The sequence below is a fragment of the Pezoporus occidentalis genome, unplaced genomic scaffold, assembly GCF_034315485.1.
Source record: "Pezoporus occidentalis ecotype Australia unplaced genomic scaffold, CSIRO_AGI_Poc_V1 ctg226, whole genome shotgun sequence".
Taxonomy (NCBI): domain Eukaryota; kingdom Metazoa; phylum Chordata; class Aves; order Psittaciformes; family Psittacidae; genus Pezoporus; species Pezoporus occidentalis.
This window is the reverse complement of record NW_026914138.1, coordinates 986432-1010359: the sequence shown is the minus strand read 5'-3', so window position 1 is coordinate 1010359 and position 23928 is coordinate 986432. Positions and strand designations below refer to the sequence as shown.

General features: G+C 43.1%; 1 protein-coding gene and 1 long non-coding RNA gene across 5 annotated transcripts in view; one reads left to right on the top strand and one right to left on the bottom strand.

Moving 5' to 3' along the window:
- LOC134164828 (uncharacterized) overlaps positions 1-23928 on the top strand; it is a 67605-nt gene that overhangs the window by 40827 nt on the left and 2850 nt on the right. The window lies entirely within an intron of this gene.
- Positions 17856-23928, bottom strand: part of UNC5D (unc-5 netrin receptor D) — a 133173-nt gene continuing 127100 nt past the window's right edge. For all 4 annotated transcript variants that reach the window (XM_062621005.1, XM_062621004.1, XM_062621006.1 and 1 more), the window contains 3 exons: positions 21864-22028; positions 20296-20474; positions 17856-18342 (listed from right to left, as the gene is read on the bottom strand). In XM_062621005.1, coding sequence (XP_062476989.1) covers positions 18138-18342; positions 20296-20474; positions 21864-22028 — 549 coding nt within the window. In that variant the 3' untranslated portion in view covers positions 17856-18137. The remainder of the gene's footprint in view (positions 18343-20295; positions 20475-21863; positions 22029-23928) is intronic.

Genomic DNA, 23928 nt, shown 5'->3' with positions numbered 1-23928 from the left:
TAACTCCTGCAGGTGGGCATACTGGCATACAGAGCTCCCCAAAGGGCTGGCAAGCCATCTGGCATAGCTGTAGTAGAGAGATCGAGTACAAGGACAGGTCTGCATTCCGGACAGAATTCCATTAAAATATGACTTGAAGTAAATAAAAGACATTCAAACTGGTAATGATGTCCCTGTCTTTCTCTAACCCCATTTAACAACCAAGGATCAGTTGAATTTAGGGTCTTGATAGCAGTTCTATGTAAATTAGCAATTGCCCCTACAGTGATGAAATACAATGTCTAGCGATGGAGTAATAGCAGATTAATTTGTAGTTTATGTATCCTCCTTGGATGTGGCACACAGGTTATAAATACAGTACTAAATGACATTAGTGAACTCCTAGTTGTGTTTACTGATGTGAAATTAAAGGAGGGATCAGATCATGACCATAAATATGTCCCATAGATCAGAGATATACCCAAAAGAAGACATTTAGGTAAACATGTTGCAGGGGTTTGTCCTTGAGGTATGTGATAACAGTGGAGGTTTTCTTGGGAAAGCCAAATGTCCTGGAGGAGCAGAGCCAAGATGTTATCAAGGTGTTACTTGTTACTGTGAAGAAAACAGGCAGACCTTTGCTGTTGCAGTGCTTTTGATCAGCTGAAGGATTTGTTATTCATGTAGCATCACCTGTGTGCATAGTGCACCCTGGGTCTGAGACACTTCCAGACTCAAGACCTTGCTCTTGGCTTTCCCTTTTCCTTCTGCAAAGAATTTCTCCTGTGTTGCCTTGGTCAGGTTGCTCTACCAGCTGATTTAATGTAAAGACTGTTCAGTTTGGTTCTGAATGTGAAAATTAACAACTCAAACGCTGTTGATTGCTTTAATTTCTACAGTGGTGTGGCACTATAAGCCAGCAGTGCATCTCTTTTCCTTGAGGACTGTATGTTTCAGTGTTCTGTAATATTAACAATTAATGCTCAGATATCTAGGATGGGTTTACTCTAATTTTAATAAAAGGCCTTGAAGGAAGGGTCAGGGAACTGTAAGAAATCAATCTTTCATAAGCAGTCTTTGGTTCTCATTGAAATATTTATGAATGATAAAGCTATCTTGACAAGGCAAAGTTCAGCACAGAGGCCACTGGTGGCAACATGACAAGGTTTCATAACAGACAATGTGTATAATTAAAGCAAGAGTGTAGAATGAAAACAGAAGATGTGTCTGTTTCATAGGCTTCAAGGTGTAGTAATCTGATACGACTGCATATTGCGAGAGGCTCTTCCCGAGTTACATCTAATAAAGGCATCCCATATAGAACATAACTATGAGAAGTGAGTAAAAACTATTCATTTAAACTATTCTCTAGGATTTCTTAGCTTGATGAAGGAGCAGAAAAGGCTCACAGGTTGCACCTTGGGAGCTGGCTGGTCGTAAGGAAGCAGTTGTGTTCCACGAGTTAGGAACGTGAGGTGAAGATGCACTAGTACAAAGCACTGACTTTGAAAGTGGGCCTGAGCTGTTGGTTTTGAGTGGTGTCACTTGGTGCTTTGAGGGTCACTGCTTGGTAAGATTTCTGCTTGAGAAGTCGGTTGGTATAATATATATTTTCTGGAGCTAGAAGATAGAAACTGTTTGTGTACTCCCTGCCACCATAAATTTCACTTTGTGTTATAGTAGGATTTGAAAAGCCTTTCTAGTAGATGGACTCTCCTGGTTCTCCTCTGCCTCAGGCACCAGCTGGCCAGTGTTTGCAGCTGCTTTGCTTTGGTTCAAAGCCCAAAAAGGGGTTGAGCCTGCAGAACAAAGTTTTGGCTTTCTGGTTGCTACGTGAGAAGTGAAGACACAATGGTAAACATTTTTCAGTAGGAGAAGAGTGTATCTTCAATTGCGAGACCTTTCTCTTTATTACTTACTTGAATGACATTATCCACACACTGGCTGTTGAAATCAGTGCATGAAAGGGAAGGAGAAAGCTAGCTAAATTGCATTAGAAAACACAATCTACATCACAACAGGAATACATTAATTTAGGATAAAATTAGCAACCTTCTGCTAACAGAATAATGAATATTTGTAGAGGTTTATCAACGTCAAAAATGAAGAAAGGAGAAGCCCTAATTGTGTTTGTTGATTCACACCCTCACCACCGCTGTAAGAAAAGCTCAGTATGAGCAAAGCAATCATCTTCCTGGTATTCTTGGAGACAAACACAAATGCTGCTTACCCAGTGCCATTATTTCACCACATCCCATCTTAATTACAGTGAGAAACACAGAGGATAAAGGAGTCATTTCAGATTAGGGAAAACTATTGCTTCCTGAAGCTTCTTAGCATTAGTTCTTTCTGGGGCTTGTTTTGCTCTTGGCTGTTCTCCTCGCCTTCATGTGAGGGTGTATATACAGGACTGAGCAACACCTCGCAGCTGACCCAGCCTCATGGGGTTCTAATGTTGGAAAAAGGTTTCTTCACATCCAAGTCTAGCTCACGTTATTACTTGCTCCATCTGTTTTTTAATGGTAGTATGAGCCAGTTGGGTTCTGTCTATCATTCTGCCCATCAGAAGGAACTGTGTTTCTTATCCACATAGATGCTGCCATAATCCTCATCTACTGGGCTGCCTGCCAGCAGGTTTTTGAAGTGTATTGTTCCCGACTCGTGTGTTCATCTTACTTATAACATGATTGATTCCAGTCAATGGGCCAGAAATGCCCTTCCAAATTGTCACTGCTTAAGGGCACCGCTCAAGAAAAATACAGACACAAATCATCCCCCCAAATAAAAAGGTCAACGGGTATTGAATTAGTTCATTTACAGAACTCTGTGGAATTAGCAGTGTACTCTTAAATTGCTTCTTGATTGAGGACTTTTGCCTCATTAATCCTAAACAACCTCTGAACAGTGTTAAAGTCTAGCAGAGAAATGAGTGAGGCTTTAGAAACCTTGCACACATCCTGGGCTACAGAAGGCAACTTCCTAATACTGAAGTACACAAACAGCAGCAGCGTGTCTGTAAAGCAGCATCCCTTTGCTGTCCGTAATGACATGTCCCCTACTGTTGCCCTCAGAGGCTCAAGTTAAGTTACCTCCAAATGCCCACAGCCCAGATTTCTGCTGCTGTAATCCAAAGGGGTCTTGGAGACAGTTGTAGGGTTTGTTAGCAAAAGCATGGCCATGCACAACTTTGGGACCAGTCTGACCCATGTGAGATGATGGAGACGGGCGCACAGATTTCTTCCAAAGGAAAATGAATACAATATATTTCCTCCAGAGACTCCCTCCTCCTGTCACTGATGCAGTAGTTTCTTACTTAGCTCTCTCCTGGCTTCTTACCTTTGTGGTATGCTGACGTTCACTCTTATTTTAGGCTTCTCATTTTAATTTCTTTATTTTTTTTCCTTTAAAAAAGAACCTGTTTCAGTTTGGCTTTTACTTATATGAAATCTGTTCTTGCTGATGTCTGTGTACTGTATCATTGAGCTCTCTCGCTGGACAAAAGGCTCCAGGTTAACAGAGTTTGCAAGTGTTGGCCAGTTTAGAACTGCTGCCAGGTTAATATTGCAGTGTTATTAGATTTCTTCAGGCTGTTTATTAATACATTTCCTCCGCTCCCTTTCCATCCACTCCCCTTAATCTCTTTCAAAGAAGAGAGGTCTGTCTTGTGTGTCTAAATATCAGCAGTGCAGCAAACATTGCACACAGAAACAGCAAATTACCTGTGTGATGTTATTACTCTGATCTTTGTCTTTCTTCACCCATCTTCATAGATGCTGTTTGTCCCCGTGACCCAGACCTGCACATGTAAATTAGACCGTGAACTCTACAGCTCTGGGAGCAGGGCTTTCTTTAAGAACTGCTCTGTAAAATACCTGAGAACCTTTCCGGTGCTGTTATGAATAATAATGAGGACAATGAGGCCATTTCCCTTGTTAGTGATCAAAAAACCTCCTGCAAGTACTGGGAAGAATGGAGGGAGTTCATTGCTTCCTCTTGCAACTTCCTCCCAGTCAGCAGGAGCAGTCACTGAGCTTGGCGGGTAGTCAGGGAAGGGCACTTCCATGTCTTACTCCATTTGTTTCCCACCTCCCACGTTTCTGTGGCATCATACAGCTGAGTGGATGCTTCTGTGTATGCCTGCACAACCCTCCCTTGCTTTTATTAATGTCAGAAGACATTCTCAGCCCTGCAGGGGACAGCCAGCATTACCGTCTGCTCTCATGTTGAGTTATTAATTTAACCCAAAATTTCAATTTCAGATAGCCTGAGGTTAGTCTCCTGCATTGGCAGCCCCTCATCATTCCAGGAGTGTCCCTAGTAATAACCTTTGCCTGCCTCATTACCTTTTTGCATGCATAATAGCATTGTGGACTGTGGGATTAAAAGAAGCGGGGATAAAAATGGTGCATGCTTGTCTGGGTTGTTTTCTAATGGCTTCTTCACCTGCTCAGGAAGATGACAGTCTTTTCAGCAGGTGACTTATTCTTCAGTATGTATCAAGGGAAAAGGCACTTTTTAAGACCAGCATCCAGTTTTGTTTGGGTACATACCTGGAAACCATATTGCAGGGTTTTAATGAGGCTGCTGTTTGCAAAGATCTTTCTCCAAGTGTGTTAGGTGGCAGAGTATTAAAAAGAAAAAGTAATTAGTGAAGGACAAAATGCATGGGAAGAAAATCACAGCACCTTTTCCCAAGTCAGATTTTAATTGAATTTGGATGCAGCAGAACTGCTAAGCTCTTTTTTTTTCACCATAAATGTTAAGTACAGACAGTTCAGCGTTCTATTACAGCTCCATAAATTAGTTTGATTGTAGCACATCCTTTGCAGAACAACTGTTGCTCCCTCTAAAAGTTTGTAAATCAAGCCTAAGCTTAATGTACTTTTTCTTCCTTTGGATTTTAATATTATTGGTGTTTTCATAAACCGGGGGTCTCTGTTGCTTGTTTCCCACGTGGTCCCAGTTCCCTGAATCTCACACTTTGGTGCGTGGCTGTGAGAAGCAGATGATCGTGATAATGAGTAGTAAATAATTGCTTGACGTGGGAAGCTTCTCGGGAGCAAAACCAAATGTTCCCAGGTAATGAGAGGGAAAATACATCTGTGTCTGTATGAACTGGGGAGCCAGCGATGGAGGGGCCTGCTTTCAGGAGTGATCATCACCCACAAATGGTGCGACATTTCTCAAAAGTCCTCAGCTTCTAATTAGCACCTTTAAAAAGTCAGATTTCACCAGAAGGGGTGTGTGTGTGTCCTGCCAACGGGAAGGCTTGGCTGCTGTGCTTTGGAAGGATGGAGGATGTTTTATACTGGGGGAGCAGCCAGTGTGGTTTTAAGGTCTGTTTGTATCTTTCTAGTTGTGAGATGCTGCGAGGACACAGTAGGGTAAAATAAAGGGAGTTACAGCGGCCTGGTTGTGACTGCTTTGAGGACGAGAATGTTTTTGGGTGGGGAAGGGAATGCCAGGAGAAGCATGTCAATTTTATTTTGGATTGACTTCATTTTAAGGGAATGAGAGCACTCTGGGTGCATCACCAGCACATAGAAATGACTGAGCGTTTTTAGATCCTGAAAGAAGTCTGCTTTGGGGGGAAAAGGTAAAATCAGAGCAGAGCTGGTCAAGAAAGATAATGCCTGAGTGGCGAAGGGAGCAGAGCTATGGGTTAGGGTTAGGGTGATATGGTTCAGTGTGAGGTGTCCCTGCCCATGGCAGGGGGTTGGAACTAGATGATCTTAAGGTCCTTTCCAACCCTAACTATTCTATGATTCTACCGAGAGGAGGGAAGTGATGGTGTGACTGTGAGAACGGCAGTGCTGTGGCTGCTCTTTCTAGGATATCTCCGAGTGCATTAGGGGAATGTTATAGTCTTATATATGAAAGATGAGGAAAGACAGTGCAAGGAAACTGCCTGTTCCAAGTATCGCAGAATTGAGAATTGATTTGATCTTCATATTCCCAGGTCTGTGACTTCAGTATGAAACAGTCCTTTTCCTCCCTCGATGGGAGTTACCGAGACCATGTAGTGTATATCCATCTTCATGTGCTGCTATATAGAATCATGATTAGTCCATTCATATTTGATTTAAACGACCATTTTACTTTTAGATTTTTACTTCTTTACAAGAAGCATGATATAAACCAACACTTTTTTACTGCTTTTCAACACTATTTTTACTTCTCCTTTCAGTAATGGGTGTCCTCGCTTTTCTAGCAACAGACCCCACTTTAAAGCAGATGCACATCATGTTTTATAGAAATACTTGGTTTCACAACATATATTCCATTCAAAACTAAACTAGTTGCAAAGACTCGGTGTTCTTACTGCTCAATATGATTGTAGTTCTTGAAATCCCCAGAGGCAGCTGGCATAGGAATAATGGTGACTGAAGAGACTTACTTTTGCTGCTGGGGTGGTAGAGGTGCTCCCAGCCCTGCTGCTTCCAAGTGATGCTGGGAAGTGTTGAATAACCAGCTGGGTCATTCCTGCTCGGTTGCTGTAATTTATTGTCTCACTGAATCCAGATTTCCTGAATGTTAATGAAAAAAATACCCATCACACCAGCTCATGCCATTCTCTTTTATGACCTTATTAAATCTTACACTTTCTTATCATGCAGTGACAATTACTGGAGTATAGGACAGAGCTGCTTCTCTGCGTCAGCCATGGCATGTACGCTTTCCCTTGTCACCAGTGCTGGCTGAGTGATTTAGACCAAATGAGCAGTCCTGGGAGAGATTTTTACACTCTTGACAGGATGATATAACAAGAGAAAGGCCATTACCAAATACAAAGGAATAAGCAGAAGGGAGAAGGCAGGTGAGGAATGGGGAAGTAAATCTTTACATCTGTCACTTCATAATAAAATAACCTTCATGTTAAGATTTAATGAGCTGGTTATCCCACTAAAGAGGGAGGAAAATACTGTCAGCCTGCCTATCCCAGGCATTTTTGGCCCAAGACATACCTGGTTACAGAGGCAGGACTGGGGGGGGGCGGGATGTGTGTACACACACAGACTAATAAGGTGACTAGCCAGTGTATTCTCTCACCTTATTAATGTGATGTTTCTGCCTCTAAAATCAACCCAGTGCAGAAATGTCTGTGTCTGTAGGCAAAACTTAACTTAGGCTCTCTCTATGGTGGTACAGGGAGACTAAAAGACCTCAGTAAATGACTATTTTATTTTGATGAACTCCCAGAAAAGCTGTGTTACTTTTTCACATCATAACAATTTCTTAGCTCATGCATTGATGTCAGTAGCTACTCTTCAGTTACACTTCTCATTAGTTCCATAGAAAAATGATGCTCAGAGCAGGCATGATTAAGAGCTAAGAACCCTCCTTAACAGAGAAGTGTGCTTTACTCCTAGATAATTCAAAACAGACCACTTCTAATATTTCTGATAGAAGGTACCAAACTTCTTAAAGGGCCTGCTTTAAAGCTTATTTTGAACTCTGGAAGGCATATTTTAAGAGCTAATGATTTATTCATAGTAAACCAGCCATGCTAATAATGTGTTCTGCCTATTATAATACATAACTCGGTGCCACACTATAGAGGCAGTTGTCATGTGGTCCTGTCTGATAAATGCAGTCACAGAACTCTGTGTAAGCCACACTGGTTTTGTCAGCTGCCTCAGCCACCTAAGGGAACCACTGCATAGTTTTTACAGTGTTTCTTAACAGTGCTGGTGAATAATACACTATTTATATACAGAAGCAGATCCAACCCCTGAGGTGCCAGCCACTGGGTAAGAAGGGCTGTCCATGCTTTGAGGAGTTAAAGTACTGGAAATTGTCTTTTTCTCTCTTTTTCCTACCTTAAGCAAGGTCATTTGACTTTTCTAGGCAAGCAGTATAATGGCATTCCACCAGGGAATTAACCATTGCACAGGTTGGCACTTTGCAGCCACCAGTGAAGCAGTGCATTCAGTAAAGACATCATTCAGCAGTTCTCCAGTAAAGAAACCAGCAGAGGAGGCAGGAGTTCAGAGCGCCTGAGATGTGCCATCAGGCCCTGAACGTCCCTCCTCTCTCATCTGTAAGGCACTATGTGGTGTGCTTAGAGGCATGGGGAGAAGTGCTGCTTCCTTCAGAGGATCATCCACTTGTTTTGAAACCAAGGCTAGGAGTCAAACAACTCATGGTAGAGTTCATGCTTCACCTTTGAGAGGACCGAGTGTGCCGATCCTAACCAATGGATTGAATGAACCAATGGTTCAGCTAACCAATATGCTGAATGTTTTCAGCGCAGCGTTCGGTGTCAGAGGGGGATTGCCCGTGGATAGTGGTGGGGCTGTGCAGCTCATACAAAGCCTGTCTGGGTTCCTGCCTTGTGAGAGATTCTCCCACAGTGGAAAACCAAACCGAAGTTACCCGAGGGCAGGCGGTTTCGATGCCACGTTGAGAAGTGTGAAGTTGGTGGCAACACTTCCTAACCAGCACATCTTCTGAAAGTGAAGCACAGTGCCAGGACGTGACAGCCCTGTGCCAGCAGTCCTGCGTTTCAGGCGGGGCAGCGCTTCCAAGTGCGTTATGGAAGTGTTTCGATTAAAATAGGTGAAAGTCTTAAGTAACATTTTCCTTCCTTCCTGCTGAGGGAAGAAACATTCCGGCTGCTCCAACCACAGGCAATGCTAGGGTGTCCCATTGCTGGGTAATTGCCATGGCAGATATTGGTAATCTCTGCAAAGTGTAGCAATGCATCAGTGATTTGGATTCCTGAGGGTTGTTTGTACTAACCAAGCTTTGTGCAGGACTTGAGGCACTGACCATTACTTCAAGTTTGAATCTGCTCGTGGCTGCTGTTATTTAGTAAATAAAGCTGACAGGGGAAAAAGCAAATGAACAAAATCAGAGTAAGGGAAGATAGCCTTGAAGCCGTGGGGTGTATTGGAATACCAGCTCCATCAAATGAAACCAGTACCTCGCAAGTAGAAGAGGAAAAAAGTATGTAAAAAAGCACAAAGCTCCTCAGCAGGGGACAGATTGGGATTTATTCAGTTTAGTTTAAATTAGTCTGTGGTGTTTGTAACCAGGAGTAGTTCTCTCCAGCGCTGCCTCCTGTCACAACAGAAGGGTTAGAGGATTTGAGTAAGCAACCAAATGGCCTTAAAACAGAAACACATGCAGGGAGAGAATCCATTTCTTTCCTTATCTACCAACCAAAGCTTTCCTTCCTGCCATGAACTCTATATTGGCACCGTTAACAGCTGTGGGAACGTACCAACCACCATCTCCTGGGCTATACAACAGGGCCCTGGGGAAAGCTGGTGTCACAAAACAAGTCAGTGCCCTGTTCGAGGCACCAGCTCATTATTCCTCACAGGCTCTGTGGAGACAGAACAGGACTGAAAACTAGACAGGGGTGTGTACTTGGTTGGGCTGACGCACGTCAGCACTCTGCAGCTGAGCTGTCCTATATTAAATGACCATATGCTTCTTTTACTAGAGCCAGAGCTTCTTATAGAGAGTTTATAATCAGGGTAACAAAACAAATTCTTTTCAGTCATGCAAAATACCCTTGCATTTTTGTGTCATGGAGTGAGTGCAGCAGGGCATTAGATGCGTGTGGGGCACTGTGCATGCGGGGGGGAACGTGGCATGTAAAGGAGGAGGATGCTTCTGTGCTCAGTGGAGGCCGTAATTCTGCTTTGAGATCATCTAAGAACAGCTTCCGCTTGCAGGGTAATTTCTCAGTGGCTGTTCAATGAATCACAGTGCAATGAACTTCTTACAATAACATATGTTATTTCTCTGCAAACATAATTAATCATGAATAATTCTACAATGAATGGCAAAGGCAGTTAACATGGTAGGCCTGCTTATTATAAAGGGTGGTCATTACATTACGTGGTGTATCTCTTGGATGATAACAACTTTAATGCATGTAATAAAATGTTTGAGGGCTATCTTGATTTATAACAGCTTGCCTTAGCATCCCCTGCAATGTACATATTAATAATACACTTTATACCATCTCACTTAAGGTGGGGGCCATCTGCAGGGTCTCATTTTGTTGCACACATACGTGTGCTAATGGGACACAGCGGTAACTGGAGTGTAGATCAGATCTATCCAGAGAAAGGCTGTGTACTACTCGAGATGCCCCAGTGTTGCTATGGCTTAATCCAAGGGTTCCTGGTGTCTTCTCCCCAGACTGGTGACAAGCAGATGTGGGTGCCCCTGAGGAAGATGAGCACCGGGGATCCTGGTACCTGTGCAGGTTGTGATGTGTTGGTGATAGCAGTCGGGGGCTCTCTGGTTGCAGGACTGAGTGCTCTATTTGCTGGCAGGGTATTTCCATTCTTTTAGGTGGGATAAGGTTATGACCTCATCTGTACGGGAAGGATTAATCAGGAGAATGAGTTCTTGTCGCAGTAATGGGTATTGCAAATCCAAAGATTACATTTACACGGTAATGGGAACCGAACTCCCAGCGATGTGGGATTCAAGGTACAACTGCTTACAGGATGTAGCAATGGAGTTACCTGTACTTTAAAGGGAATGGGCAGTGTGTATGCATCCACAGAGAGGTTCTGCAGCTGTCTTGCAAAAAGCAAAACAGATGGTGTTTTTGCAGTGCAAAGGACAAAGATGTCCTAGTCCTGGAGTGGGGCTTGGACCTCTGTTCAGACAGGTAGGGCACCTCAGTGAAATACCTGAAACAACGTGTTAGATAGAACATAACTGGCATTCTTGGGGTCATGGTTCAGACCAGTAAGAAAGCAGGCTGATATTCCTGTATTGTTTCAGTGTTGTCAGTAAAGGGTGAACTTCAGTTCTGGTCCTATTCCTGCAGACTTTGCAGGTTTTCTGGATAAAGGTGCCCTGTACAGTTTTCCAGTGTAAACTCCCATCCAAGGCTCACTCTAAGCATCCCAAAGCACTCGTATCGCAACATCTTGTTCTGTCCCATGAAATGAACGTATCACTCATACAGTAATCGAAGATGTCAGTAAAAGACTCTTTATTCATAAATAACTGATAGGCAGTAATTTACGTCTGTACATTTATCTCCAAAAGGCCATAGCCATACAGGATTGCAAACTCTACAGAAAACATCCAAACTGTCCATTATTACTTTTTCAGTACAATATAACACAGCTGTTTGGCATTACCAAATATATATATGTATATATATTTATATATGTACATGTGCTGAAAAAAGAAGCCAGTGCAGCCTTTTCCAAGGAGTCCTTCCCAAGTATTTTACTGTACAACATTCAGAATTTACATTGATAGAACAAGGCACAGAAAGTGTGGTATGAAGCCAAGGCCATGCTTTCGATTTCATGTTCTTCTCCTACTCCTTCAGCTTCATACTCCAGAAAGCATTCAAACCTCTGCTCTTTTTTCAGTTCTAAACACACTGAAACCCGGGGGAGGGAAGAACGCTCAGTCAGCTGAGCCCAAACCAGCATTGTCAGAACCCATTCCCTGCTAAAAGAAAGGAGCAGAAGAGAAGGTTGGTCTCTAAAGGAATACTTGTGGGTTTTCCCTTTAAGAAATTATTAGTATTAATTTTGTAGTTGCTTAGGTTGAAGTTCCCCCTTCACCTACAGGCTGGTCAGAAGTGTTGAAGGCTGCAGTAGCAATTTTGCAGTTAGTCATCTGTAGTCATGCATACCACTGTTTGAAATCCCACCAACTGACCAGCATCACATCTTACTTCTTCCAAATCTACAAGAGGTGTACACTTGATGTTCTTGGACCATGTATGAACTGAAATCAGTCATAGTGGGTATGAATGTAGTCAAGAGGAGGCAGCTACATCTCCCAAGTCACCATTCTATGATGTCAGTTGGCTGTTCCCAACCATCTACCAGAAGTATGTATATGCCACATCTCCAGTGAGGCATATATATCTCTGTGTGTGTGTGTGTGTGTGTGTGTTACTGATGGATTGGGGAACTCTGTGAGGTTCAGAAGTGGGATCTGGGGTTTAGACTGAAAGGGGAAAGAAAGAATGCAAAAGTCTACAGCTTCATGTAAAAATATTCCTCCATCCCCCTTCAACTTAAGGTCAGTGCACAAATAGAAGGAAACTGAAGGAATTGCTTGGAAAGACATCATCACTGTAAGGTTCATATTCCAAATTTCAGGATGGGAAATACCAGGAAATACATCTTTTAAACTGCAAAACCAAAGCTTCAGTCAGTTCAAAGTGTGGATTTGTTAGGAAACGTTCCTGTTGCCTGCAGCAGACACTGCTGTTAGATCCATGTCTTCCCCCTCCTGCTGCGTCAGAAAAAACTTCTACCAGGCTTGGTGCAGAACGCCCTTTCCCTTCATTTTGTGCTACACATTTCCTTTTGGGATTAGACAATAATATTTATATACAGAGACCAGATAACACAGGGGTTTGACATCATCTTAACTCTGCAGAAGTACATTCTCAACCAAGGTTATCACACCAGGGGCAGACAGACTAAGTAGCTGCTGACAAAACCACGGCTCTACAGTAGGTGAGTGTCTAATCTCATTAGATTACAGTACACTACAGCACAGATCAGGGACGGGTGCCTAATCACCACATCCCTTAGCTAAGTTTTCACAAGTGACTTCAGCTCTAGTTACCCTGTGACAGCAAGGCAAGGAGGCTATCCCCGAACCCCGGCTCGCCTGGATTCCCTCGGAAAGCACAAACCAGTTAGTCAATACAACTGAACAGCTTATTTAAAAGCAGCTTTTGCAATAGCTTGAAAATTACAATACACCCCTACCCCCCCCAAGCCCCAGACAAGAAACACTAGTAGAATCTGTACTATTCACCTCTAATACAAAAAGTATAGCGGCAAATTCCTAGACATTTATGTTCTTTCTGGACAGAACAGTGAACATGGACGCTGACAGGTTTAACTTGCGGCAGTAGAACATCGGTTCTGTTTTCTGCATTGCAGACTCTGTCACTGTCAAATGTTCCTTCAAGTGATTCTCTAATCTTAGAGTGGTTTATTTCTCTTTGTCCATGTTGGAATGGAGATTTTTGCTACTGTTTATGCTAGTATTGGTGAGGAGAGAAAAGAGCGAGACTGTGTGTTACTAGGAAATGATTCATAACCTTTTGCCAGCATATTGAGTTTTAGTTGTTGCTACAGGTACTGTGTTTGCTCAGGCATCCTTTATGCTTTAAGAATTGTAACTAGACAATCATTAGCTATCCAAGGAAGGAGCCACATGCCGTTTCACACGCTGCCTCTTCTGAAGCAGGAATAGTGTCAAGGGAGTGCTTGTACCAGAACATATCCCACAGACCACAGAAAACATTCTTCACCAGGTTCAACATGAGAGAGGTTCCCAGTGAAGAACATTAACCATGCCCACTGCTGTGGGGAAGGGGGGAGGACTTCCTAGGAATAATTCAGATTAGGAAAAGAAAGGCTGGAAAGAGAAATCATCAGATGATTCCCAGTTGTTAAGGATTTAGAAATAATGTCCTGGTTTCTGCCCAGTTATTTACAACTCAAGGAAATAAAATGCAGCCCTTTGCCTTTGTCTGTGTTTTATAGGCAGAAACACATCGGGAGGGGTGCGATAAATTCCAATCACAAACAGAATTCTACAACAGTTCCTCACCTGTTTTAGCTGCACTAGATGCATAAACTGTATTTTTTGTAGTGGAAAATATTCCTTGGAATTGATCAGTTACTGAATGTTTTATTCTCACAAAGTGCTAGCTTTCAGGTGAAAACCACAAATGGACCTTTAGGATGATGTTAGTACCATGGAGTCATAGAATCACAGAAAGGTTTGAGCTGGAAAGGGCCTTAAGATCATCCAGTTCCAACCCCCTGCCATGGGCCGGGATGCCCCACACTAGGCCAAGACTCTGTCCAGTGACAAACATCCCTGTTGTAGTGATTTACATTGAGTAAGCTTTCCTCTTCACCTGCTGAAGGCAAACCGTGCACAGGCCTGTGGAGGACGAGAGCAGCTCTTGCCAGAGCTGATGATAATCACAAAGATGGGGCTCTATATTTTAAGAGAATTGGGTTGCTATCTGTTCATCTATCACAAGAAGCCCAGTAAAATTTTTGTGGGAGTCCATCTGGGTTTTATAGCTCTTACACTGGTAGATGAAGGTTGAATTTAACTCTGCAAAGCAGGGCTCCTTTCCTGGTGCCTTAAAAGGATCCTACTGTAAACCAGCAAGACTGTGCAAAAGCAATGCGGTGAGACTGTAAATGAGCTTTTAGGATGCTGCAGTCTGGCAGAGCTGTGAAATGCCCCATTTTGGTGACAGAACTGTTAAGTCAGTTTTAAAATGCAACTCTTAGGCTGAATCCCGAATGACTCACACAGGAGTATCTGGGAGAAGTGCTGAGGAAGATGAAACCAGGTTCTAGCTACAGCAGGTTCTTTGGTGATGTGAAATTACAATGGCCATTCCCCCGTATCGCACCCAGGGCAGCAGGATGGAATCTCACTGGGTAACATAACATCACATTTTCTTTATAGTTTATGAAGAGATCTTAAAAATACTTTTCCAAAAGTCACAATGTAGAAACTAGAGGATGGGAATACGTTTTTAGTTCCTGGCCTCTCGCCCTTTTTCAGATGCTCCTTTACTGCTGGGTTTTAGATCGTATCGACACATATATGGGTACAGATTTCCAAAAAACCTTTTTAATACAGATGTTAAAAATGTGCTGCTGGAATTTTGAGATTCCTAATAATTTCTTTATAGCACTGGAACTGAAATTCTGATTTATTCTGTGAAGCAGACTTAGAGCAAGCTTGTGAGGAGCTGGCAAAAGTCGGTCGCTTTCTAGTGTAACAAATGGGAAGCAAACATTTAACACCTTTTACTTGTTTAGCTCTTTGTTAATGGCAACAAAATCCATGTGGCAGCAGAAGCATTTACCTAAAAAGCATTTTATTTCTCCATCTCTAAAACCGTGCATAAAAAGAGAGGAGAATTGGCATAACCCTCTGGAAGTGGCAAGTGCTATCAGCATCTCCAGTACCACTCATGCCAACCAGCAGAAGGAGCACCTGGAAACAGGCAGGTCTGCCCAGATCCATCAGGTCATCACCTGGTAACAAAGAGAACAGGAAAAACCTGGAGCCTACTTTTACACTCCCTGGTCTCCATTTCTTACTGTCCTACTATCTAGCAATGACAGCAAGGATGTCCAGAGAAGCAGAACAGACAAGTGTGAGTGGGAATGAGGTATGAGGGAAGCCTGTCCAAGGATGTGTGGTATGGACAAGGCGATTCAGCAGCGGTTTATTCAGTACCCTGTTTACGTAGGACAAGGAGAACCTAGTGCAATGGTCAGGCAGCATGTGGTCAGGAAAGGAAGGGTTGTTTAAAGAACACAAGAGAAGGTCGTGGCACTTGTTTCTCCTGGATAGTGCTCATGAAGGCCAAGTGTTTCAGTGGGATCTAAAGGGATCAGTCAGGTTTCTGAAGGACAGTATCAGTGGTTCTTAGACACAGTGGTTCAGATGCAACTCCCTGCTGAGGAATTCCCTTAGTACAGGGCCCATTACTTACACTGTTTCCTGGTTCCTCTTAAGGACACCACACAGGTCTACATGGATTTTCACCTGACAGTATGGCCGTTCTTGTAGGACTCCAGGTGTACAGCTGGATAAGCTCCTGGTAGTGTGGTTTGGTTACTGTTTCAAACCCCATTCCAGAGGGAGGAAGGTAACTCAGTAGTGTTGTGGCATTTCCAGCCCACTTAAACAGTACAAGAACACCAAAACAAAAACAGGTTAGAGAAAAAGCAAGAGTTCTTGATTCAGAGTCACAAAAATAGGCTCAGTAACAAAGCTGCTGCTTTAGCAACAGTGAAAACAGGAATCAAAACCTAAAGGGACAGTAATACTCCACTGAGTGATGTAGAATTGTAATCTTACCTCAGGCCCCAGCCTGAAGGGTTTCTTTTCTGGCATTGTAAGCAACATTGACATCTATTCCTTTTCAGTAGGTTAATGCAGACACTCAACTTGATGGGCGTTTTGCATCTAACTGGGATTTGGTGTAGAACCCAGATCCCTTCCATCTGAAGGCCTCTTTAGATGTACTCTGGAGGAGGTCAGCCTGGACAGCTGCTGGTTTCTCTCTCTCTGGGCTTTGCTGAGCATTCCAAACGCAGCCCTGGGTGTCTCTGTACATGGAGGTTTCTCAAAGCTGCCCAAGTCTGGGAAGTGAACACGCTGCATTTCCTGAGATAGAGCTTTTGGGTTGAAGCTCTGTGCTCGGCTCTTTCTGACCCCGTGTCTTGTGTGTGGCTCACATTGGGAAAACAAGGGACAACACGCAGCTCTATGGAATGACGTGGGTGCCTCAGCACCTGCAGGGTGGTGCTTTGCTCTTTGCTGTGGTAGGGAATAGAAGCTAGTCTGAAAATTAAACAGCATCTAAGGAGAAGCTGAGCACAAATTAACTGCCCGAGAGTGCAGTTAAACCTGGAGCTGGTTTCCCAGACAACCACAGCTCAGTAAAGCTCTGCCGCCTTGCTGTGGATGCCATTCCCTATTTTTACTTAATTCCTGACATTTTGTCCAATGAAGAACAGGTTTCTGAGGAGGAGGACTGGAAGTCACTAGAAATATAATTCAAACACAGATAGAACCATGTGCTGCTGAAAACAGTGACAGCTTGCAGCCAAAGAAGCAGGTATTTTTGTCTCTGTCGCAAATATGCTTACAGCCATTATGATTTCCCACTGCAAACAGGAACTCTCATGTCAGGCTGCATGAAATACGAAAGTGCAGAAAATGTTGGGGGAAATCTTAAGTATTCATAAGTCTAACACTATTGCAGGCTGCTGAGCAGGGCAAGCAATGAGATTTGCAGTTTTAGAGCAGCGAGAACAAGCCATGGTTTAAAGCAAGGGTAGTTCACCACTCCTTTCATGAGTAGAACCCGGGTAAGGAAACAGGTTCAGATTATTACAGGTTGGCACACTACATACCTACTCTGTGGCCTGTCGTGCTGCTCTTGGCCAAACACAGGGGGAAGAACCCAGAGTGCTCCATTTCCATTTCTTGCACTTCCATAAAGCTCCTGAAATCTCAGTTTTGTTCCTGCTTTGTACTGACAGTGTCCCTCTCACCAAAGCTGACAGCCCACGGCCACAGCTCCTTGGCTCATTTTAAAGAATACATAAGTAAGAATAAAGGTTAAATTTGGCTCAGCACCAGCTCCACTTGCTCACAGTGACAGCTCTTTTTGGTTCAGTTGAAGTAATAAGTTATTCTTGTATGTAATGGATAAAAAACGAGGAGAATTCTCTTAGCTTTCCATTCTGGGTAAATCTGGTGGTCAATGCCATGTTTGTAACTAAACCACGTGGAACAGCACAGCCGAGCTTCACGTCCTGTGAGACTTGCAGGCTGTACAATGGAATGAAGCCCATTTTTGGCAGGAGCCTGTGGGGTTTATTGTTTCAGTCTGAAACGAAACCAAAATCAAGCTGTGCTGCCTGACTTCACTTTGACTTTTGAGTTTAGCCTCAGTACCTAAAGTAAGCACAAAATGTGTAAACTTGCTAAAACAGGGCTGGTGATTTCCCGTGTGATTTTTGGTTATTTAAATCCACCCCCAAAGAAACATTTTTGGACTAAATGAACATTTGCAGACCAAGAAGTTGAGAAAATCTCTCTCAGGCACACACTAATTCCACAGAGGAGGGGTTTGTTCTGTTCCTTTGTTAACAGGATAAGCTCTGCAGCAGCAGTACATTCATTAAGTGATTGAATGTTTAAAAGGAAGTGGTCGGAACACACACAATATCAATTAAATAGTTACAAGATCCTCTAATTCCTCAAACATCTGAACAGGAGAAGATCTGTAGCAGATACAAAGGGACAACTGATGCTATTGAATGGCATCTTAAACCCACTCTAAGTGCGACAAAGGGGGCTCCAGGCCCCAAGAAGCCAAAGCTTTAAACCAGGTTTAACCTCTAGTGGCTTCAAATATTCCATATCATATTCACTGATTTCCACTAGGCTTTATATCAGTATTACTGTTTTTAATAGGGCTGCTTCTGCTCCTCCAACTGAAAACTGCATTATGGAACTGAGTGTCTGTCTCCATGCAGACCCTGATGTGCAGAAACCCTTATTTCCTCCCTGCCAAAGAGAATCTCTAGTGTCATAGTCAAAGCTGGCCCTCAGTTCTTGAATGGAGAGAGTGACTAAAGTCCATTTTGCCTGCTGTAGTTGAAGTCGGGCTCCTCAACCTCAGTTTCTGTTATGTCCGAGATTTTGGAGTGCGTCCTTCCTATTTCTTCCAGGGCACAGGCTAGGGAGTCAAGGTCACCATCGTGTTGATGTCGGGCTTCCCAGAGGTCCAGAATGACAGCAGATGGACTGCTTTGTGTAGCGAAATAGGAGAGATTCCTAATAGGAGGGGAGAAAAAGGTGAAACAGAGAGGATGAGGAGCAGTATAGACTGTAGGTACCATGAACGTAAAAGCGCTCTGGGGCCTAGCACTGTCAATGTGCTTAAAACCCAAAAACAGTGAGGGAGAGGAATTATGTCGCTTACTTAAATTGATGCTTGTGATTATGAAGACATCTTTTAATTTGCGAATTTGTATTTGATTAATGTGTAGTTTTTAGGACTTTGCAGGGGTGATATTTGCAAAGAATTTGGTAAAACAAGTATCCTAAGCATATTACCTCCTAACTCCTTTTATTTATGGGCTTTGGACATAATGATCTGAATAAATACATTATCTATTCACAAGCATAAATGTTATTATGCATTTGTATTACATTAAGATACGGATCTATAAATATGGGAAGAAACAGATAAACCTATAGCACAGAAAAGGGAATTTGGACTTCAATGTCTGGCTTTTTAAGCCAGCTCCAAGATAATTAAATATTTATTACTGACTATTTCTGTACTGTTCTCATCAGTCAAAATCAGGCAGAAACCATTTTTTTCCTCGGGCTTCCCTAATTCCCTTCCCTCTGAACATTCATCCCTATTGGAGATTGAAAGGGAACATACAGGGAATAGTGTGTGTATGTGTAGTGCCATTCCAATGTTGAAGAAGTTCCTTGTAGCCACGATAGGAATCGTTCCAGTGCATTGCCAGAACAGATTCCTGTCTACCCTGAGGAGCTGAAGCCAGGCTGTTGCTCTTGCCAGGTAACACCTTGACTTCAGCAGAACTACCGCTACAGCAGTGGCCTGTGTTGTGAAATAGATGGGGAAATATTATGGATTATGCTGTACAGCAGATCTGTGGGAATCGATGCGGTCAGGTGTTCATGCTCCACCATCTGGGTTGTTTCAGCTGCTCAACAACTTCCTTTTTCTACCTGTGAATTTGATTTTGGCAAGCTAGATACTGCAAAAACCCTACAGCAGGCGTCCCCACCGCAGAACCAACAGATAACAGGTTATCACCAGTCTGGTCTTACACAGTCACTGTAGCCTCCTCAGTAAGCGGTCTCTCAGCCTCCTGAGGAAGAGCAACCTCCTCCATGAGGAGTGGGAACAAGGGAGATGATAGTGCCTGGCAGTGGTAAACACTGGTAAGTAAAGCAGAACTTTGTGATTCTCTCAGTGCTGCAAGACTACAAATCTCTGTTTTCTTTAGTTCAGATGTGGTTTATTGAGATTCCCAGGCAAAACAAGGCACCACTGAAAAGTTATTTTGCCTGACTGAAGTATTCCTCTGCCCTCTTGGGAACATATTTATGGTGGTTGTGACAGTCACAAAATATTTCTGTGAGTGAACTGCCTCCACCAATTTAATTTAGCCAAGCGGAAAAAGCAAAATAAGTAGTAAATTAGTTTTTACAGCATCCTTCAGTTTTAATAATCATAATATTATTATTCCCAACAGTAGAGCATGACTTTCTTTTTTAAATATGCCTTTTACTAAGGAAAAAAAAAAAACAAACCCTGAAATTCATTTTAGAATACAAAATAGATAGAAGCCAAGGCAACAGGACAGATGATTTTCCTCAGAGAACATGCACCCTCCTAAGTCCTTTAAAGCACTGCTTTCATAGTACACGGCAGTGCCAAAGTCCTCTAGTTTGTGCTGTACCAAGACCCCATTCTTGTGGGTCAATGAAGAGGAGGTCTGGTCCACAGCAAAGAACCTGACCTTGGAAGCAAACCTCAGGTAGCGTTCAGATAAAGCAGTTCCTGGTTTCAGCAGCTTGTCATATTTAAAAGACTGTATGAACTAGAGCTTATCCTTGAGCCTAAGGACCATAATCGCTGTGTTCACATCTTTAATACCAGCAAGTAAACAAAAAACCCAGAACAGCAGCAGATTATTCCCACTGCACATGTAAATGTTCATCTTCCAAAGTGTCTTTTGTTACCTGTTAATGCTGTTCTTTTGTGCTAACATCTGCCAGTCTTTGCCTTTGGCATTGGGTGTGTCAAACGTTGCACAGATCCGCTGCCTGATGGAGTAGGGGATTTTAAATGCTTTTGGGCCCATCTGTGCGGGAAAGTTGCTGTCATCATGTGCAAAGAAAGTGATGGTTTCTCTTTCATTCTGCATGGAATACAACAGCAAAACAGTTAGTGAGGGCATCACCCTTCTGTCCACCTTGGTCTGTAGGCAGCTCTCAGGCAAACTACTAAGAGTAACACTAGGAGTTATACCAGAGACTCTTGCTTAGAAATGGGGAACTGAGACAGCCTAAAAGATGGACACAAATATCTCATTTGTGGTCTTTTTTTTTCTTAAATACCTAAATTCTGTAAGTACCTGTTTTTCCCTATTAGAAATCTCCTGGGAAGCCAGGTCTGGCCCATCCTTCTCCTATGAAACGATAGTCTTGTTTAACGGAGGCACATTTCCATGCGTTACTCGTTGCAGTGAAATGCAGCATAAATACTGAACAACAACGATGCTATAGTCTCTTCATACAACATTTATGACACCTCCCCAAAGCCATCCATGCAGAGTAATAGTGCTGTAGATCTATCCCATGGTCTGACTGGTTTAAATTAACTATGCAGAACAGTAGTAAATTTTCATACCCTGCACATATGAGATAAGCTACGGCTACCTGGTTAGTTCAGGGAATTGTAAAGCAAGGAGTAATTCAAGTATTCAGTTGTTATTTCTCTATTTATTCTACAGTCAAATTCTCCTCACTCCTCGAGCACTTTTTGAGATGGGCACGAGAAAGCCTCCATCCAGCAGATCTCTGTGAGAGCAGAGCTGTAGCTCCGGAGACTTAAGGACAGACAGGGAGGAAAAAGTAATGGCAACAGCAACATTGTACTGAGATAGCTATAGAATGATGGAAGTATTTTATGAAGTAACAGTAATGAACGTGGCTGTATTCTGAGGATGGTCTCATACAGAAAAAGGTGGTTGAGGGTTTCTTCCTTAGTTGCTGCATTCTCTGCATAGTGCATTTGGCAATGGGCACGCACCTTTAATCCGGAAGTTTTAGTTTGGATTAATCAACAAAAAGGCTCAATAATTTAAAAGAAGGAGCTAAAGTTTTCTTTGCTGTAGGCCACGTCCCCAGCTTGTTTGAGTCTGGTACCTTTCCCCTGTGAGCAAAGCTGCAGTCCAGACAGGCTGTACCCAGCACGCTGTAACAGGGGAACAGGAAGTGGCCACACAGCACACAACCCATCATTGTCACCTCTGGGTGCTCTGCAAACTCTTCAAAACCTTTTGCAAGAAAACTGTTGTCGCCAATTTGAATATAAATTACTTTTAGAATTGTAGAATCTCTAGTGTAGAGTAGCAGTAGTAGCAGAATTGCAGAATCTCTAGTGCTTTGATTTCTAATGGAAGAAGCTGTATGGCTTTATATACATGGGAATAGTTTTGAACGGGAGATAAAGCACACAGGGATAGAAAGGACAAAATGGGGAGGGATGGGGTCTCGCAAGGCAAACAGGAGAGAGGATGCTTTACCTCTAGAATGGAGGTCTGGATCTGCAGGACCTGCTCGTGGCCCTTGACTTGCCGCACGCAGACCTTGCAGGCCAGCTGCGTGGTGGCGGGGCTGTAGCGCTCCAGGGAGAAGGCGCAGTGCAGAGGCTTGGGGCTGCTGCACCACACACGGGAGAACGGCACCTCCTGAGGGAGACGTATCCCATGGGAACGGGGGTGGGAGAGATAAGGGGAGACCATCACAACACAGGAACAAAACCCTTCTTTTCTGTGCAGTTGCGTGTTTACTGGCACGCTGCAAGCTCAGAGCAGGACAAAGCTATCAAATGGTGATTCAGCTGATAAATACTGGGGGGTTACATTTACTCAGAGCTGATATTCCATTCAGTGACACAGATGATGAGATACTCTCATTTAAAGTGAAACTTAAGATGCGCTTACTCCTGGGCAGGGATCAGAACTCTTTCTTACTCTGATCTGTGTCTCCTTGCCATCACCCTGTACTACAGAATCCAAATACAGTATCTTCCCATCAAGAACTGTACCTCCTCTATAACTCATGCAGCACGGAGCAGGATAGGATGTCTTCTGTATTTATGTTCCATCTGTGTTTAAACACACCCACTTGCCTGGGTAGCCACATGCAGCCCAGTGCACACCAGTGCTCAGTCTGGTTTACTTCTTAGTATCATCCTGTTTTATTCTGTGACTACTTTCAGTGACTCCTCTACTTCAGCCAAGGACACCTTATGGGATGGATGCCCTCATCAAATGCTAGACAGAACTGCAGCAATTAATCATCAGAGATTTCTGGCATCTCTGGTTGCTTTGGGTTCCTAAAAATGTATGGAAATAGGAGAAGTACATAGGGGCAGCTAACTTCTAGGTTATGACCACTTTGTAAATACCAAAGTTCTCTTTCTGGTCTCCTCTCTTTATGCTTTCAAAACACTTAATTTCCAAACTAACACCAGCTATAAACCCACTTTGGTTTTCTACACGTAGTCATGAAGGCATATAAGTAGCAAAAACAGTTAAATCAAACATCTCTATTAATTCCAAAATACTGAAAAATCCTGCAGAAGTGGCAACCTGGAGACTGATGGAAAAAGGGAGAAAAAGACCACTACTAGTATTTCATTCTACTGTTTTTTAGCATTCATCCATATGATTACAGGACAGCATCAAACAGCTTCAGTGAGCAACAACTGTAACACGAGAAAGCTAGTTTAAAGAGTTTCACATCCCTTCAGTATTCAACATTGATAGTTACAACTGAGAGACCAACTAGTCGCTTGTCACACTCAGCTGGTTAAATCAAGTAAACCATGCACACAGTCCTTATGATCAGTTTCCATGTGGAAGCTCACCATCCTTGCTTTCCTATAAGCAGTTTTTTCTTGACTTAGGTTGCAGTCTTTGTGTCCCTGAAGACATGAGCTGTGCACCGGTGATGTGGGGATAACACAGCTCCACAGACCAGCCTCACCCTCCACTTCAGAGACAAGATTAAACAAGGGAGGATAGAGCTGTACTGGTAGCTGATCTGCAGTTTACTGCTTCTTCTGTGTGTCTCAGGCTATCTGTAATGATGTGCTAAGCGACAGTGATAAGCTCTGTGGTTAGATCCTGAGCTGGCAGCAGCAGCAAGATACCAACAGTGATAAAAAAAAACATTAGCAAAATATTAGAAGTGGAGTAACTGTAATTAGATTTTTCCAGAGTAATCATCTCTGCTTTCATTCAGAGTGGAAAGTCACTCAGCTGAGAACCACAGGAAATACAACACAGGGCGGGCAAAGCAGGGTGGGATGAGGAATGTTTCAGGTATTCCAGAAATGCTTTCAGTTTTAATCTCCCTTTACAATGATGTTCCTAGCAGAGAGAGGGCACGTAAATCATCTCATAGCTACAGAGAGATGCTGGATCCTCCAAGAGACACAAACCACCAGGAGGACAGCTGCTGCCAGCCCCCAAAGGTGCCCCTTTGGCTTCTTCACATGCTTATCACAGCCTCTTCCTCTCTAACACTGAGCCAGGTTTTAAGGGTTTCCCCTAGTTAGTTGTGAGCAGGGTGGGAAGGGTG